Genomic DNA, 20,657 nt, shown 5'->3' on the forward strand with positions numbered 1-20,657 from the left:
AATATTATTAAGCAAGATCCATTCGACCGAAAATAAGATTCTTTTCCTTAATATATTTTTTATATCTGTAATGTGAAAAAATTTTGTATTTTTAAAAATTGTTACAGTTCCATGTCTCAATTTAATGGAAAGCTATTTATAGAAGGTAAGTCTGATTCTTTTTATTCTTATTCTTAACATGGCCGAAATATAATATTACTAAAGTGACACTTGATATGTTCAAATGTGTGCATCCAAATATTTTATAAACCCTGATTTTGATCCGAGTCGTATTAATAAATATTCCCGGGATTAAACAAAACATTGAGATCTGCGAGGCGATTTTTCTCTACTAGCTTCAAAAGGAAGGGATACGTAGCTTACTAATAGTCCAAAGCACGCACCCGGAAACGGATAACGTGCGCATAGATCGGATCTTGCCTTCGACCATGCGAAAGGCTGTGAAAAAAAAACTATTGCGCGTAACAGGATGCACCGGATACGTATCTCTTGATCGAAATGAACAGCGTCGATATCGCATTGCTTACTGCAACGCTAATGTTCATCCCCGCAAGGCACGATGGACAATAATGTGCAGCACGGAACATCGCAGTAACGGAACTTTTATTACAACGCCGCGAGTGACGATCAAATAATAAAGCATCTTGGAAGAAAATGCAATGCACGACGCGCTCGAATCGTTCATTTAATCGTTTAAGCTTTATGGGCTCAACAAAACTTGTTTGCGGAAAGTACATTAGATGACCTAGTATTTTCAATTATTTACACAATAACTCTTTATCATGGTAGAAATAACTCGTAAGAAAGACATTACGAGTAAAATAATCAGAAAAATCATTAATAAATTGTGGCGTTGATAGAAAAGTGATGTATATCTCGCAATTTGTCAGTAGAGCATTTAGAAAATTCTTTCTGAATTGGATCGTTTTAATTAAAATGAATATGCATAATTTAACTTCCTTCCTGTGTGTTATACTTTCAATTGTAATATATTCTTCAAAACAATGTCATGAATTTTCAAAATTTGAACACTGCAACCTTAATATAAGGTTGTGTAAATTTCATCCCTTATTAAAGTTACCCACATAAGTAATGTGTCATTTTTCCATAAAAATACATTAATCTTTAGGAAATACAATGGTTTTAATCAAGTTACGTATCATCTTTTTTTACTATTAGACAATGGACGATGAACACACCGAATGTTTGATCGATCGTAACGATAGGCACCCTACGGCCATTTTTAGCGTCAAACGTGAGATTTTTATCAGAATTCGCCAGGTGCGGACAAGTGCGGGTTCTAATAAAAATCGTATTGTAGAAAAAAAAGAGAAGTGCGAATCTCTAATCCACGTCGAGAGGATGCAGACTGTAAGTAGATCGACTTGGACCATCGCCAAGTTCGCACGGGATTCTTCAGCGTACAAGTTCAAGGCTCGCAGGGCGGTACGGATACCTTCAAGGTCACCGAGTGTGCAAATACCGTGATATTATGGTCGCGCAAGTGCGGCAGCTTTCTCATTGTCGGTCGAGTTCGGTCGAGATCTGACATAAGTGCACCGTACATCCGTCAAAGTATCCCCGAGGTATCCGGTCGATGCTATATAATCAATCGAGCTAATAGCGCCCGGCCGAGAATCGGCGCATTCTCTCTCCGCTGTATTCATCTCAACGAGAAAGAGAGAATTCCTTCGTTCTCCCAGTCGGATCGTTCGGAATTAATCAATGGAAATATAGAATTAGTCACCAGGCGTGACCGTAAATCACGGCGACGCCCAAATTTTCTGTCATGATAGGTAAAAGCAGGTAAAAAATACCTTCCGAGATGATGGGACGATCTTGAGAAGTTGAACCATCGGGACTGGCTGTTCACTGATTGAAATCTGTCCACTAGTAAGCACACAAACTTTACTGCCAAGAAAAAAAAACTCGCAGAGCACCTTTAATGCGCTATAATTTAAAAACTGTCCACTAGCTATTAAACCTTGTATCTATGACATCTTTTGTTGATCACATTATAATATATAATATATCATATGTAAAAACTAACTCAATTTATCGAGACATAATTTATAACTAATGCGGAGTTCTTTAATAAATAAAAAAATAATTAATACACGAAAAAGACGATTTTACTTGCTGAAGTATCTAAAAATTTACTTAGATGCAGACTCAAAAATAATTTTATTTGGATCATTAAAATATATAATTATGTGAGACGCTCGAACTTGTCAGAATGTTAAAATTTTTTTCGGGGCATTATTATCATTAATGCTCAAGCGTTCTACGTAATTATTTCGATCGTCTGACAAAATTATTTTCAAATCTATATCTAGTTAAATTTCTAAATACTTCAGTAAAACCGTTTTTTCTATGTATCATTTCTAAAAAAAAGATTTTTTTTAGTACAATGCTTGGATAACACGAGTACTTATTGTATAAAAATTACGCTAGTAATTCACGTAAAGAAAAAAGTATGTTTCATTGCGTAAAAAAACATGAAAAGTATTCTGTTAAATTATTTAAAAATATAAATATTTCCAAATATTTAAAGAAGAATATACAACTATGTTTATTCTCAGCACGTGCACACAAACACATTAATAATAATAAGTAGAACAATCTGTGCAACCCGAAAGCTGGAAAGAAAATAAGTGAAAAAAAATAAGCATGTTTGTAAATTGTCCAACGGATACGGCGATTCGGAACATGAATATTTCTAATTCCACGTAATCATTCATCATGTATAAACAAGGAAGACGTAATCATGATATCGCGTTAGTAATAACGTAACTATCTTGTATCGCTTGTTGTTCGGATTGTTTCATTTCGAACAAAACGGAAGGCGGTATGTAAGTTGCATCGTGTACAATGACCGTGAGCTGAGAGTATCGATCGTTACTGGTAATTATGCGGACCAAACCCTTCGTCAGTCGTACCATCCTGTACCATTTTAACCTACTGTTTAACGATTTATAGTCCCGCAAACATCGACAAGCATTAACAAACCGAATTGTTGCGGATTAATCTTTCGAACGAAATTCGAACAGTCCTTAATAAGCACCTCTGTTTACAGCGCAAACTCGTGAATTTGCACGTAGATGTAATTTGATTGTTATAAATTAATGGCATAAAATAACTGTTTAAAAGAGATGAATATGCTATAACAATTATATATGTTTACGAAAATAATTGTAAATTTCTAAATAAATTTTTACCTTTCTGTTTCAATCAAAGAGTTGTTGCAGTTTGAATAACAATTTTCTGGACACTTATATTTGAATAATTATTATTTTACCCACGAAGCAACAAAATTTTGATAAATCATATTTTGATTCACATAATATAATACAATGTTCGATGTGCACAGTGGGAAACATTTAAAATACATTTAAAATTAAGTTCCGTAATTATCATCCGATTTTTTTTATCATTCGGTTTTGTTAGAGTTTCATGTGAAAGCAGAATGATTAACATCGTGAAAGTGATCAATTTTAAAATGTCGACTGTGTCTTTAAAATCCAATTTGAAGGATTAAGAAAAAATACCTACCCACTTCCGAACACAAAGCTACATTTGTGAAAAAATTTAGTGAAATGTATATATATGCATGTATAATGTATATGAAAACTATGAAATCATATTAGAATATATACGAGGTGAGTTCAACCAGACTGTGAAATGCTTTGCTAAAAAATTAGCGCTCAACTTTTGAAATCATGGTTATTTTATACATTTTTACACAATGTCAGGGAAAGTATCCGTGTTTGACAAAAAGTAACAAAAGTTATAGAGAATTAAATTTCCTATAAAATCTCAAAATCTGATCGCGGAACGTTCGGGCCCACCCTGTATAAACAGAATAAATAGAATAACAAAATAGATAAACAGAATAAATAGAATAGATATTATCGCGGTCGTAAAACTGCAATGATTATGCTGCGATCATAATTTTGAGGCAGCGTGTCAGTATATACGTTTAATTCATTTCCTTCAGCGAATTGACGAGGTGCAATTGCGGAAAGTCATGTATAAAAAGAAATACGAATCGCAATCCGGCATGAGTAATAATTATTCGTCGTCGCTTATCTGCGAATTGACGTCGGACAGAATATTTACACCTATAAAGCTGTCGATTTTCCACGCAGGATTATATTTCCTCGCGGCTTGATAATGACGCATTATTAGACGATGAGTTGGAACGCTTCTTCTGAGCATTACGAGTATTTTATTGCTACCTGCACAAAAACGATTAACGTTGTCGCTGCACCATAAGAATAAATATTATTTATCAGGCTATTCTATTCGAAATAACCGCATCGTAACGACTTTATGATCGTATACGCAAACAGAACAACTTACACCTCGCAAAATCAAGTTAGAATTTTTTGCGACATTTTCACGACCGTTATTCCACCGGTAGTAACAATGCTAATTATTAAGCGCCAATCAAGTATTTCCGGGCGGGTTACGTAATCACTCATATGCAATCGCGCAAAGATGCTCGACGTTCCGGGGTTGAGCCAGGGAAATCCCTCGACACTGACATTCGAGGCTCAATTAAAGTCATCTTTAATGTCACCTTTCGTTCCATCATAGTTGGCAAATTGCAGAGATGCCTGTACATCTTGGCGTCTACAATCGTCTCGCCTATTAGAATCTACACGATAAATCCGTCTCGTCATAATGACCTGCGCGCGAATTGTCTTTAGTCAATTCCGCGGTTGCGTAACGTTAATGCAAAAAAAATATAGGAACGCTTTACGATCCTAAGAATGTGACTCGCATCTTCCGTCCGAGAAGCAACTTATGCGAATAATTTGTGTGAATCAGAAACTATAATGCTATTGTTGCTCACGCGCAAAATTACGTCAATTAATATTTTCACAAGACGCCGCGATTTATCGATGTACGATACGCGGATGTGTGTGTGATTAAAATCGACAATGAAATATTGCAAAAAGTTACTCATTGTACAAATCGTTCGCATTCATATTTAGCCTAAGAATCCCTTAAGTTTAAATAAATATAATTAAAAGCTATTTGATAAATCGTCAATGACCTAATTTATAATTTTTCCACAATAGATCTCATATTTAACTATGAATATCTCATTAATCAAGTTGACGTTAAAAGTTCCTTTTGAGGACTGAAAATCTTGAAAATATACTTCATTTTGATTGTAATAAAACTTTTCCAATATTTCATATATATTAGTTATAATATGACAAAGTATCTAAAAATAATCCCTTTTTGTGCAACTTTGACTGTCAGTTTCTCAAAATTATAACATGATGGAACAATTTGGAAATCGGATTCGTATTCAACGTCTAAAAAATTACGGCAAATGACTGGTCTCACTTTTTTCTAAACAATGTAATTAAATCAATACTAGAAATTGTGTTCTCACATATGCGGTTTAAAATAAAGATTCTTAATAGTGTAATTAAAATTAGTAATATTTTTTTAATTATCATTTATTATTTACAAATTATTATTATTATTTATAAATTTGTTGCCACTTGATTATCGGGATGCAAATCTAATTTTTGGCAGAGAAAATCCAGTCGATAATTCGTTTCTCGAAGAAATAAAATGTTTATTAATAAAATGTTAAACTAAGTATCTCATGTTCGCATTTATCGAATTTTGTTAATGGAATTCTATTTGATAAAGGAGCGGAGCATCTCCCGGAACCGATTTCATAGCCGGAACGAATGACGGTTTCGGCCACATGCCGGGTGCGCCGCCTTCCCGGCGGGCGCCTTCCTTGTAATTCAATTATGACGTTATAATTGCGAGATCCTTATGACTCAGACGTAAGGATAGGTCTCGCACGATTAATCTCACTTTCAAAGCGGCTCTATGCTCGGCTGCCTCTGGCATTAGCGCAAGTCACCGAGAGCGCTGTAGCGCTCGTCAAGTGTGTACCGCCCGATAGATCGATTCGAACGAAAGAATTCGCATTTATTGATTACACGCGGCTGCGTATAACCCAGTACGTGCCCGTGTTCGCTCTCCTTCGAGCAATGAATCATGTTTAACTTCCAAGAGAAACTCGTTCGCGGAGTCCGAAGATCAACTCGAGAAAACCCACAAATGTAATCCGTTACCACATCCGGAGAAGGAAAAAGGAATCTATATAACATTTCTAAAAATACTGTCGTTGCGTTTATAATTATGTTGAAAGGTAATCAACATTTGGCTTTTTCTGTGTATTATTACCGCCATAAGATGTTTCATTTCTATGCCGCAGGAGGATTTTCCTAGGGAAAGTTGACGGATGATAGTGTGGCTTTCAAAAGGATAATAAAGCAATACCACAAGCTTATAAGTAAAACATATTAATCATATGCAAATATAAATGATTTTACATGGTAATTCTAGCAAATAAAAGATACAATATGAAGATGACGTTGCGCAAAGAAGCGAGTAAACGTTCATTACACCATCAGCTTCACGCGCCCAAAGGGCAATCTCATCAGTTATCAGCTTCGCACCTTTCGAATACTTATCAGTACGCTCCTTTCGATCGAGAATCCATTCGAAATCTCGAATTTACAAACCAAATTTCCCTCAATTACGCACTTCTTCTTTACTCATTTCACAGAATAAGAATAACCGATTTCCGAAATTAGAAATCGTTCCGATCGCTTTTCTCTCTTATCAAATCACCTATTTTTCAAAATCTCCGATTTATTAATTTTCCTAATTTGTAAAATAATTAAAATAACTGTGATATATATAATTATTTTTTCATTTCTCTAGAATTCCGAAAACAACTTCCTTCAGATTCTTAAGGACATGGAATAAGTAAAGAAAGAGCGTGTACATAATTCGAGAGTAGAGATCTCTCATCACTTATACGTTCTTTCGTATATTTTGCGTGGCACGACACAATGATCCACGATTTTCGATAAAATTAATCTCGCGGTGGAAATCGAAGAAACGGAGCTAACGATCGCGCTGCTCGTCACACTTTCGTTGAGAAAGATCGCTTCGCGAGAAAGCGCTACACACAATTTATTTGTCTCCCTTAATCGTAAATCTTGATGCGAGGCTGGACGAATCGTCTCTAACTACGAGATCCTGGACAAAATGTGAAAATTGACAGTCGAGGTAATCGCAAGAATGGACGTTTCCTAGGACGAGAAAACAAATCGTCAGCTCGGTCTCCTCGATTAATCCTTGATCGTATTCCGCGACAAAAAAGCACGCGGAAATTATATATTTCCGAAAGATACCGACAGCGTCACGACACTCGAATTATTGCTAACGAAGCTAAAACCGCAAAACTTCTTCGCGGATCGATGTGTGTATGTTGTACGCATTGTGTGGCTGTGTGTGTGTGTATGTGTGTTTATGTATATGCGAGTGAATGGATGGGTGGGTAGGTGGATGGATGGATGTGGATGAGTGGGTGTATATGTGTGTGATAAAAGATACAAAAGGATTGTCCGAGTGTGCCGAATTCCGCGAGGATCGAGAATGAGCGAAATCTCGGCCGCACTGATCGGCGAACGGTATCCTAACGGTGTTTGATACTATATTAGTGGTAATTACGATAATAATTTGTCCTTCATCAGCGTATGAATACATGGCGTGCGCAATAATAAAAGTTCGCATTCTCCGTAATCGCATGCGTCTGTCTACGTGTACACGCTCGATCACAATATACTTGTGTCTCTGTACATATTTGTGTGTGTGTTTTATGTGTATATGTGTACGTACGCGCATACAGAACATAGATACCTGGATCGATTGTGATGATACATGCTGTATCGACATACATTATACATCTATCCGTATACGCGTACTATTAATGTGATACACACTCTCTCTCTCTCTCTCTCTCTCTCTCTCTCGCTCTCTCTCGCTTGCATGCGCGCGCGCGCGCTTATGGCAATATAATAGTAGTATATATTTTTACATGCAAAAACAAAAGTTTTTATCACAGTGGGACAGCATACATTCGTTAATAATGTAATATTATGTCGACAACTTTTGCTTTTACGCCCACGTCTCCGCACTCCCTTATACAACTTTCGCACCCGGTATGATCCTCCTTCGCACCGGCATTCGCATCATTGATTAATGATCGATTATCATCGCCTTGCAGCAAACGCCTGTTTCCCATTCGTACGTTTACCGATCGATCGGTCTCGCGAGATCATCCGACTGGATGATTGTGAGGAGACGGCGAATATCGATGAGAGCGATTTTATACTCGTATAATCAATTAATTACATTATATTAATTAATTGAATCGCTAATTGTATAATGAGGGTGTATGATGAATTAATTATATCAAATCGTTCGATTAGCGCTCATTTTGCGGTTACAATCGTGTTAGATCTACAATGATTACATCGATTTATAGTGGCTTCGCATCGGTTAACTCAATTTCTACGCTCTGTGCATATTTCTTTTTTTTTTTTTAATTTTTATCTTTATATCAATCCTCTGAAGAAATGCTCTCGTCTCGACACTCGGTGAACGCGAGAGAATTTTATTACCGTATAATCGTACCGTTGCATGCAAATACGCACGATTCATACACAATTTGATTATCATCGTATTTCTTTTTCTGTCTCTCTTGCTGCAAGGCTATCTCTCATTCCCTCCCACTCATACGCACTACAACAGCTTATTAAATTCATCAACTCTTATCACTGTTTTATCGTCAGAATCAATTATGTCAGCCTATCGTGAAGTTTCGCGCCTATCCTGGCTGCCTCCTTTCTTTTTCTCATCGGCAATCCCTCATATTCGTTTGCTTGTACAAAAGCTAAGGCAAATATTTCCATTCACTCTCTTTTCATTTTTTTTTTCTTTTCTATTACTCTCTCGTCTTATCGCTACCGCTGTTAATTCTCGGAGATCACAATGCAATGCACGAAAGCGCGTTAGTTGGCGAAACGTTCCTCCATGTGGTCTCATACGCTCGTTTTTTTATAGGGCCAGCCCTTCCTTCATTAAATCGCGATTCTCTCACGATCGCATCCTTTCATTTACTCGAGCACATATCCGAGCACGTATCAAAAGGCCAGGCTCACGCACATATTAATATCGTCGCTTCGATGATAATGGTCGATAGTTCCCTCAAATCGAACGCAATGCCGATTAATTTTCTTAAATCAACGCGACGCAGGACGATTCGATATTACGTAAAGTTGACTCGACGAATCGCACAATCGACGTTGCACATACGTGCAATAATAGTTAAGTTATGATCAGGTAAAAACGCTTGTTCTAGCGCTTGTTATCAAAGAGGGCTCCTCGCGGTCCTCCGAAATATAATTAATTGTCGTTAAAAGTTTCATCCGCTTGAAATTTTTATCACCAAGGCGATTTCCTCCTGTACCTAACTATTATTGCATCATGTCATCACGGGGTGACACGCGGCTCGATCGCTACCTCGACGTAGCATTCTTCATGGACCGGTCCTGCCGAGAACATTCACTGAAGTACCACTCTCACTCTCGTCTTCTTTTCTTTTTTCGTTCTTTGTACAAAAGAGCAATCGGCTCGGATATCAGAAAGACACCGCCTCCGCGTCCAGATTCACAAGAAAAAAAATAATGGAAAGAAAATATTTGAACCACTCCTGTTCCGCGATCGAAATACATATTTCATGCGTGAGAAAGGAGCACGCGTGTGCTTTTTCTTCACAGTATTTATTAGTGCAAATTGCGATTGAAATTCCTACAGTTTCGATGAATTTCAATTTTGAATTTCAGTATAATGACTTCCGATGACATGAATTCCGATAGCTAATATTTCCTTATTCATATATAAAATATATATAACATTACAGAATGAATTTTAGAATGAATTAACTAAAATAAATTTCTCAATTAAATTTCCTTCTTTTTTAATAACTATTACAAAAGATGAGGCCATGAGGGCAAGAAGAGTAAACTTATTGAAATTTTATCGGTTTCAATAGCGACTTTAGCGCTTATGATTATGAGCCACCAATCGCCTTTCACGATCATAGATAGGCACGCACACGCGACTCTTGATGCGAAATAATGGCAAGATTCTTTCAAGACGCTTCGGCGTCATTTTCATTTTCAATATTCGACATCTCGAAAATCGCCAAAAGTTTATTCAAAATATGTCTGTTGTCCGAAGAAAAGTTATTTTAATATATAGGATCGATTAAAAATCTGAATTATTATTATTATTATTATTATTCATGATTCAAATCAGATAATACTAAAATAGGCGGTAAATGTTTATTTATCTTACAAAAAATTTTCAATATTAAGTTTCAGTAACACAATTCCTTATTTTGATAACAAAACATGGAAAAATTGTCTGAAAAATTCGTTTGCAAAATTTTTATCTCAGGCTTACTGTTTACTTCTTATTTTTTTTGCATTTTTAATGCAACTTCAGATTTTTTATCGAAACTATTCTAAAACAAACTTTATAATTAATTTATGCAGCGTTAATGATTTAGCAGTGGTAGATTAAAGTAGATAATAGATACATAAAGCAATGATAGACGTCAAAAAACATTGTTGTAAATTGATATTATGCGGGAAATGAATGGCAAGGGCAAGAATTCTTCGTGTAAAAAGTCATAAATGATAAAGCAATATCGTGTGAAAAAGAAATGTGATGAAGAAACAAGAGTTAAACATAAAAAAATATTTCGCGAAATTTTTTTGTTAGGCGAGCTAGAAAGAAAGACTCAATCTCGGTGAGAAGAAAAATAGTATACATCACAATAAGTTATAGATAAAATGAATTTCGGCACACATGCCAGAAAGAACTGTAAATAAAGAACTGTGTAAATACTTCACGAAATTTGATAAAAAGGTATCACGTATTTCTCTACCCTGAATATATGTCTATAAGGCGAAGCACGTAATTCGCGCAAATTTAAGAAAAATACAAGCTCTCGATTGTTCGCAATTTAAGATAAAAATTATTACGTGCACAATCGACATCTATCAAAAATACTAAAAAACCAATTTGCACAATCTCGAGACAGTCATATTAAGAGTCGTGTCGATTCTTCGATCTTGCACTTACTCTCAGCGACTCGACTTGACTTGATTCGATACATTCGATCAACATTTCGAATCCCGTGGGATTCATCAAGATCGCGGGATCGCACGGTGTGTGCCTGTTCGACGCGCTCATCTGAGAGCCTCTTCGAAGCGACTCGCAATCGACGAGACTTGCAGAGACACGCGATTAATACAACACGACCCTCCATCAAATGTATGTATATGTACGCATGTATATATTATAAATAATCAATTGAAGGTTTGCTTTGAAAGTAAGTAAAAATATATATAGATATATACTCGAATATATATATATTTTTTTCGTTTTCCTCTCTTTTCTCTCTTCTCTCATATCTGCACCATATATATTTCTCGACGCACAACGTATCGCATCTATATAATATTTATATATATATATATTTATTTATATAGCTTCGTTTATTTATCTCGCATGTGAATCTATTCCGTGAATATGTCGTGTATGTGTGAATTCGTGTATGATGTATGTATGTATGTATGCTGCGCGCGCGCGCACTTGTATAAATATAATCCTTTCCCACTGGGAAAGCAACGAGTGCGACTCGTGATAGATTTCGAGATAAACAATTGAATGATACATTTTCTTTTTTATCAATTTGCATCTTTCTTTCCACATAGCGGAATTGACTTTACACTTGCAAAATATTATTATAAATTAAGAAAAGAGTAACAAAACACACATTAAACAGAGATATTCAAATTCAAATTAAAGCTCTTAAAGCAACAAAAAGATAAAAAATTATCTTACCATCTTAATGAACATTCTTCATAATTCTAATTCTAATCATATTTGGTAATTATATAAGAGTTCCCGATTTGTAAAACACTTATTTCCGTAAAGACATTACACTGAGTACATTCCCGTGAGAATATAAAATACCAAATTTTACGTAGTTTTTGTCTGCGTAAAATTTAGAAAATCGAAGGATTTTTGTCTTTGAATTCATTTTTCATAAAAAATGTAAAACTGTACACAATATATATTACACCTTGTTGTTATTTAACAATCGTAGTATCTTACAATTATTTATTATTAACCTAATATAACAAATGTAATATTAATTGCCTCACCAGGAGATTCTATCGCGAGTCGTACTCATCGGTCATAATATTTGTATAACTGTCTTTAACACTATAAAAGAGTCATCCGACGTCATCGATTCGTTTCCTCCGTACTTTCTCTTACGCCGGAAGATTAACTCCCACGAGAAAAATCACGAAGAATTGCCTCAACTCGTTCTAATGAAACCCGATAGGTACTGTCTCACTGCTGTCTACCATGCGAAAGGCTCGATCAGTGACGCACGGCATTTGCTTCACGGCAAAAATTAATGTCGACAATCACGAGCATTCAAACCCCAAAAAATTGAACATGATCGTGAATTCGTTTCTCGAAATATGCCAGGTCAACGTCGTCGTCATCCTGCTCTTCGAAGAGCTTAAAATACGAAACGGTATAAAATAATAAAAAGCGAACAAGGCCTCGAAAAGGAGAATGGCACGACAAGAAACGCGAGGAGACCGGAGGAGAACGAATCGAACGACGACGGACGTACAAATTGGACAATCACGTGGTAGCGAGCCAGGCCACATGCCTCTCCCGCTCCTCTCCACCACCCCTTCCTTCGTCTGTATAAAAAATCTTAAACTACCTAAACCTACGTAATCCGAAACGTTCGAAATGAGCAAACGAGAACCTTTTGTTCACCGACTACGTTTCTCTCCCGCGCGACGTTTTTCTCTCGCCGCTCTGTGCTTTTCTTCAGAATGAAAAGAGAGACGATTTCGCCGATCTTCCTCGCTCGTTCGCCTCCTATCGCGCGATAGGAGATTACATAGTCGCGGAAGAAATAAAAGCGTAGAGATGAGAAACATCACGTTCACATACTCTTACACATACATCTCACATAATCTAAAATTGGTGCAAATCGCATTTCGACACAGAATACTTCGCATTCACATTCTTCTTTAACAATGCCTCTAACGCCAAAGATGGTTATCCGATTTTCAACGTGAATAATGAATAATTGAACGACCGCGTTTAGTATTAGATGCATGATAAAAATTGATCTCTTATTCGCACATGTTCAATAAAATATTTTGACAAGATTTTTCCAAAACTCGACTACTACGCCGCTTTTAATCTAAATGATTCCTACTTATAGATATAGTGGATAGATTGAAAGATGAATCATATTAGCTTGATTCTTATTGATTTCAATACTTGTCCGATTTATCTGCTCAGATCGAATCTGTCGATTTGTGTTTCTCAGTCTCTCATTTACGATGGCGCGAGATAAACTTGAGGAACCACCGGTTTCATTGAACGTGAAGCGTTCCCGATACACTCTCGCCATTTACCGACCGCTCTGTAAATGTGAGATTTCTCAGGCACGCCTCCGTGCATCTTCTAATTTCATTTCAGTGGTTCAGGTCAGGACACAACAAAGAAACGATTGTAATAAAGAGGAAGAAAATATAAGAGAATAACAATGACAGATAAATATTCTATTAATATATAAAAGAACGACAAAGAATATAAATAGAATAGACGCGTCCTCTGTCTGATTAGCATTACAAAAACATTGTTTCAGACTAATGACTAGCGTTCGATTGTGATTTATTAATTGATTTTTCTTTCGTAATTGTTTTTTTATATCGCTGGCAATTTTATTTCTTGCTTTTCACTCAACATTTTCAATTCCTGTTGCATCCTGATCTTTTCTCTCATCGCTACTATCTATAAGACTGATAGCGAGAAAGATCGACTCGATGCGTTGATCGTACATTGAAGTTTTGGTGGAAAAGAAAGTTCACGAAAGAAGTATAGAAAAAGAAGAAAGACAAGAATGAGATATTAGGGACAAAAGCGATCGGAAATGACAAACGCGATAACTTTTCTCCCTCTGCTTACAGACAATCCGAAAAAAATCACAGATAATATATAGATATATATATACATATATGTGTGTGTGTGTGTATATATATGTATCTTTTCTCACAAATCTGCTTGGCATAATGTCTGAAATGTGTATAAAAAAAGCTCTCTCTCTCTTTCTCACCGAAGAAATTTCATCGCGATCCACTGCGGAACGCGATCGAGAAAGGACGACGGAGATATCCGGTCCATCTTCGCGATTAAACTCGAAAATTTAGCCACGGAGAAGCGAGCGGATCCACTCTTTAATGACTTGAGGAAAACTTGAAATAGTCAGACATGTTACAAGTTAATGTGATATTTGATAATGTTCCAAGGAACAGTTTAAATTTCTCGGAAAAAGTGGATTCACTGGATTTTCGCAGCCAGTTTTTCGGTTACTATAAAATGGTATAAAGACGCCTTGCGGTTTTACGTGAATTTCGTTCGACTACATTCTAATATCACTATCATAATTCAGCAATATCGCAAAAAATGAAAACGCTTTATTTTGCGAATCGCAGCACGCGTCCTTCGTTGAAGTCGCGAACGGCATTTGCAAGCGATCAGGAATTTCGAGCAACGAGGAAGCGATCATCTTTCGACTTCTAAACGACCACGTTTAACCCTTAAAAGCCTAAAATGATCGTATTACAATACAATGTGGTTGCGATAAAATTATGCAAAGCTTAATTCATAATATAATTGACATTAATATCAATTCCTATTAATTTATATTAATTTAGCTTGCGAACTTAAGTGCAAATTTTATAGTAAGAAACGAAATACGTTACATTACAAAAAACATTAAATAATGATGAGTAATAGCACGTGATCCAGATTAACTTATTACATGAAAAATTATGTCGAGTGTCATTTGTGGGTATTTCGTAAGATATATTAACGTAATAAGCTCTGCTTATAGTAGCATGAACATTCGATCAATGACTATAACTTACAATCATAGCAATTCAAAAGATATTATATTTTTATAAATTATTTTTATAGTACTTTAACTGTCTTTTTCAATAAAATAGCACGATTTAAACTACATAGGTACATCCTATGTAGCTAAATGATAACGATAGCTAATTGAAACTAAATTATTAACTCAAAGTTAGTTTCAAATGATCGCTCGATACGAGCTAATCAGAATCCGGGGATTCAGGCTATTAAGGATTAGACGTTAGACGATTATAAGAGACTACCCTGATTACCTGAACAATCTATACGAACGAAGCGGACCTCGCTATCCCGGTCGCTGATCCGACGGCATGTTTTTGTAATGCCGATGTTTCCGAGCGGATAAATTCTACGCAATTACAAGCGTCAAGATAAAAAACGCTTTGTTTTAAAAAACAAAATTTCGGTAGCGGCAGAAACGTACCGTCACCATCCTGCCGTAATGTCGACGCAGATCTTTGATCTCTCCGCGTAGAGAGGTTCCCAAACATTCTGAATCTAACAATTCTTCGATCTGATATTTTCTTTTTATTTTATCCTTATAATAATGTTGACGAAAGCGTGGATACGAAATGTCCAATCATTATTAGTCATGTAGAAAGTATAAGTCAATTTTTAATCTTTTCCCACGCTTACTCATCCTTGTTACATTTACAAAACAAAAAGATTCAGATAATTCAGAAGAAAATTTAAGAACTTTACGTTTTCAAAACATTATCACTTTTACATATCAATAAAAAAATAGTTAAAACATTTATTTTAATATTTATAACAATCGATAATATAAAAAATTAGTTTAATTTTTAAAAAATTATCTTTCAAGAGATTTTACTTCATCTGTTTCTTGCTTCTGCATTCTTCTGGATATAAATTGCGTTTTATCAGGATGTCGCGACGCGCCGTTTGGGAACTTCTGCTTCGAAGCGATCATTATCGTATCACGATAACACGTATATATCTAATTCTATCGCTAGTATCTCTTACGATTACTATCGTTACGGCTATTATACACTTCGTCAAAGTGCTCCGTATTTTCGGAGATCTTACGACCTACCTATCATTCGATGATGATTAAGCAACCGATATTACATTGCGTGCTTTCACGATATTTCGCGTGAGATTATTTCCTCTCACTGTGAAATAAGCATAATTATTGTACGCGATTTTAGGAAACGTTCCGAACGAAGGAACGTTTTGTCTCGCAACGAAACGTATTCGAACTCGTCAAGGAAGGCTCACGTGATACAGTCGATCTGCCGATCGCGTCGGCGAATGATGCTTGTAGCAGCAGAACTCACGTGTGGGTGTGCGCGCGTGCGTGAACGTACTCAGACTCGAGCGGATCCGGATCGCGACGCTCGACAAGCCAATATTATGTATGCGGCATGACGAGTTGATTCTCATGGGGCGGTCGCGCGAACGGCGATTGATTCTGAATATGAATCTGCAACTGCTTCTGCTGGGCCTGTAGTTGCGCTAGCGCTGCGGGCGGCGCAAACGCGGGATAGGCCAGAGTGGTGGTCAGGCACTCGTTATGTTCTTCCAAAGAATTCTGAGCATAGTGCAGCACTAGGTGTTTCAAGGTCTCGTGAATGTTGTATGGCTCAGCGAAGCCGTAACCGCGCTCGGTAGCGTATATTATGCAATGCTGTACCGTATCGTTGCACCTGGAACATCACGATTCTCGAATAACACATGACACAAACCGCGAAACCCGGTCAATGAAATACGATCTTTAAAACTGGATTATTCAAATTCTCGAGGGAAACCTTGAGGAGAGGATTAACTTTCGTTTTAAATGGTTCATATGTTACTCCTACTATATTATGATTTCGCGCGTTATCTGTAATTATCTATTTTCATTTATTCTTGATTTAAACTACACGTCATACTTGTATAAAATTATAGAAGATACTTACACTATAGAAAGTGCGTACTGGCCCGTTCTCGATCGACGAACAAGGAAGGTACCATCGGACCGGCCCTTTAGAATAGCATCAGCATCAGAACGAGAACCCTTCAAATACAGCCACGTTTTCTCATCGGAATGAACTGCAAAGTCCACCTCCTCTTTGTTTTGCTTTATCTCATTTTTCTTTAACCATCTGCAATGTTCGAATGAATTAGATCAGTTTTTCAATGTAAAAATAAAAGGAAATTTTTGACACGCAGACCGAATAAAAGAATACGTACTGAGAATGGCGATCCTTTTGCCGCACAAGTACTCCAATCTCTGACTTCAGCTTGTACATTTCTCTCTCAAGGGTCCTATAGTAGGCGATCTGTTGTTTCAGACTCTCATCCAGTTGTTCTTTGCTATCTTCTAAGGCCTTCAATCTTCGCTTCAACAGTTCCGAATTGTCTGTCAAACTGTTATTTAAAAAATATAATAATGATTAATTATAATTAAAAATCCTTACTTTATATTATTTGCTATATAAGATCTCGGAAATATGATTATCATCGATGCAATCATAATGGAACAATACAGAAAATTTCACTTTTAAATGTTTCATAAAAATTTGGAAATATAAGTACCTTTAGAGAACATAAATAACAAAGTACTTACGTAGAAATCTCATGAGGCTGGGCTTCTATCTTGCACCTTTCTTGCAACTTTATCTGTTCCTCAAACATCTTGATGGCCTCTGTGAAGGCTTCCAATGCATTACGCTTCAACTGAACTTCGTAGGCCGTTTTACTGTACAAATCCGAACAATGTTGATACTGCCGGATTGTATCATTTATATCTTTATCTAACTCGAAATATTTCTGTCTGACTTTTGCCATATCAGTCGTATTTGCGATCTCGTCATCCTATTTTTCAGAGAAACACAAGATAGAAAGTTCAAGGATAAACATAATACAATTATTTCGTGGACCAGAAAGTTCTAGGAAGGTACCTGTTGAAATCGCGACACTGGATAAAGCAACTTAATGTCCAGCACCGAATTATACTGTGCGAGCGAGCAGTTCCTGTAGTAGTCGACCAGTTCGATGACCGAGTGGAAGTTATAGGGATCCGAAAATCCATATTTTCCGTTTCGATGGCTGATCTTGATGAGTTTGTTGGTCCCGCCTTTACGCAGCGTTAGAGTGTACTCGCCACCTTTAGAGGACGCATTGCGTACCAGAAAAGTGCCATCCGGTGAGTCGATCATCATCTCGTTTACATCATCCCTCGTGATTTCACCCCAATACCATTCAGCTTCCTGTAGTGTGCGTGGCCTAGAATTTTTTCGACGATGTTTACAATTTGTGCCATATAATTACAAATAATTACTATAAATCTTAGAAGATAACTATAGAAGAAGAAAGACCTAAAACCAAGTAGAACTAAAACTAAGTATAGAGAGAATTAAATTGATAGAAAGATTAAAAAGTTTAATTTAGAACTAGAAACTTCTAACTTAGATTAAGATTTGGATTGAAATCAGAATCGGATTTGAAGATCACCTATGCGGCTGTTGGTCCTTGCCAGTATCTGCACCAGGTGCCGTTTTGTCTACAGCTTCGTCTTCAAGAACCGGGAATGGATCCAAAATCGGAAACTGTGGTCTCGAAACTTTACGTGGCGGTAATTGCGGAGGACTGGCAAACTCTGGTAGCCTCTCGCTCCAATCGCCGTGTAATAGTAGCAATTCCATTATACGTATGTGTGCCTCCGTGTTGTGAACAACTTGGCTGTAAAATTGCGCAGTGCAAAGTGCTAAATTCTTCGTAATCAAAGAGTATTACGAGTGTTCTATCAGACAAGTAATCTTATCTATTAGTAATAATATAGTCGTAAAACCAGTTAATTTTTTTATCGCAAATATAACAGTATTATATCGTTATGTAATGATATTATATCCTGAAATCTACAAGGTATTTTTTGCGAGAGAAAATTAAATAACTCAATGCTAACAAACTAGAATTCACATTCTACTAAAAGTCACATTCTTTTAATTTAATTAGCCCGCTAGTCGACGAGATGGAAAGCATTCTATTACTAGCATCCTCGAAAATACCGATGTTTTTTTTACAGCCTAGCATGTCGCCAGTAAAAAAGGGATCGTGTGAAACGTGGCACTCACATGATTCGGTCCCAGGGTGGCCTGAGAAATATATGGCAGAGAACTTGTACGAGGATGGTCGGTGGTTCCGTGTAGCCCCTTCCGTGCTGCAACTGACAGATGCGACAGAAATGTGCCATCAAATGGCACAATGTGCTACGATGATGTTCCGGCAGCTCCGCTACTAATTGATTGAGACGCGTCGCGCATTGTTCGTCGCTTCTCATATCTGTGAGACAAAAACAGATTCGTACGACTTGCAATCGAACGACGAATTATAACCATTGATGAAAAATTTGATAACCGGTTTGAGAAAGTACTTGATTAAGAAATATATACTTACTCGACGCATCCAGAAACCTGTCGTACCATTGCACCGGGATCACTGGGTCTGGCAATTCACGTAGAAACTTTTTCAAGACACTGGCGATACATTGGGGAGTGTACGGACTTAAATCCGCATTGCAGACATCTGAAAAGATTATGTTACGTTGCTTTATGTTTAGCTCATCGCAAAAAATAAATACTAATCATATCAATAACTGCTCAAAAGACATAATAATCATATCAATATAATTAATTACATTGGTATGATTATTATATCGCTTTTACTTCAACTGATACAAAACTCAAATAATGTGATTTTTTTAGTTATTACCATAAATAAGTTAAGTAAACATTACTCTATTAATTATTATCAAACGTAAACTAATTTAACTTCATTAAAAAATATATCAAATCAACATAACAAATAAAAGATGAGTTTTAAAATTATCAACAAAATCGTCACAATAAAAAGTGATTTTTTTTAAGGGTTGTAAAATGAAAATAAAGAAATTTGATCATGTTAAGTATATTTCTCTTTGCCAATACTATTTGATTAGTCAATACTATTTGATTAGTCAATAATATATTAATAATCAATTACTGTGCACGAGAAATTTCGAAAAAAACATCTGTAGAGTTATAGGACCTTCGTTCATCTCCAATATTATCTGCAATCTATTTAAATTCCAATCTATTTATGCAATCTAATTTTTTTTCTCCTATTAAGTTTTACAGTTTGATCTTTTTAGAAGAATTGTAAAAGAAATATATTTAAATGCATTAAAATGATAATCGTAATCAAATATATATTTAGTCGATAAACTCTCAGTTCATTGAACGAAATTTTTCGTTAGGCAGACAACTGACGTGTTGCAGCGGTTAAATCTGCACAATATAACGCACGATATAATACAGACAGCAGCAGTCTCCGTCTTTCTCAGGAAATGTGGAAGTTTTTTTTAACATTATTCTAAAAATAACTGATTCATACGCCGTGCAACGTCGCGAGAAACTTTAAAAGAAATTTCAGAGCTATATATGTATAAATATTGAGGCTTATCGGTAAATGTAGCCGGAATCTTTGTCTCTCAAAGCCCGAAAGGAGCTCGCGAATTCCGCTCGCTCATTCGTTGTCCCTGAAATCTCGATCTGTCGCGCAAAATATAAGCGTGCTTTTCTGGCGCCCTCCCTCAGAATGGAGAGGGTCCTCCACAATGCAGCATGCATCTGGTGGCGCGCCTCGACATTTTTGCAACCCGCGAGCCGAACATCGTGGCACGACTGCCGGCTATTTATAGCACCCGTGATCGCGCGATCCGACCTGCCGGCCGG

The 20,657-nt window shown here is 36.5% G+C and overlaps 1 protein-coding gene across 1 annotated transcript in view; it reads right to left on the bottom strand.

Annotated features, from left to right (window-relative positions):
• Nucleotides 1-15,784: 15,784 nt before the first annotated feature.
• Nucleotides 15,785-20,657, bottom strand: part of Pi3K21B (phosphatidylinositol 3-kinase regulatory subunit alpha) — a 34,206-nt gene continuing 29,333 nt past the window's right edge. The window contains exons 6-14 of the mRNA XM_018447307.1: nt 20,229-20,251; nt 19,342-19,524; nt 19,020-19,227; nt 18,400-18,627; nt 17,847-18,171; nt 17,513-17,760; nt 17,137-17,313; nt 16,863-17,048; nt 15,785-16,610 (exon numbers count right to left, since the gene is read on the bottom strand). Coding sequence (XP_018302809.1) covers nt 16,316-16,610; nt 16,863-17,048; nt 17,137-17,313; nt 17,513-17,760; nt 17,847-18,171; nt 18,400-18,627; nt 19,020-19,227; nt 19,342-19,524; nt 20,229-20,251 — 1,873 coding nt within the window. The 3' untranslated portion in view covers nt 15,785-16,315. The remainder of the gene's footprint in view (nt 16,611-16,862; nt 17,049-17,136; nt 17,314-17,512; nt 17,761-17,846; nt 18,172-18,399; nt 18,628-19,019; nt 19,228-19,341; nt 19,525-20,228; nt 20,252-20,657) is intronic.

This window comes from Mycetomoellerius zeteki, unplaced genomic scaffold (assembly GCF_001594055.1).
Source record: "Mycetomoellerius zeteki isolate Tzet28-1 unplaced genomic scaffold, Tzet1.0 scaffold20, whole genome shotgun sequence".
NCBI classification, from domain to species: domain Eukaryota; kingdom Metazoa; phylum Arthropoda; class Insecta; order Hymenoptera; family Formicidae; genus Mycetomoellerius; species Mycetomoellerius zeteki.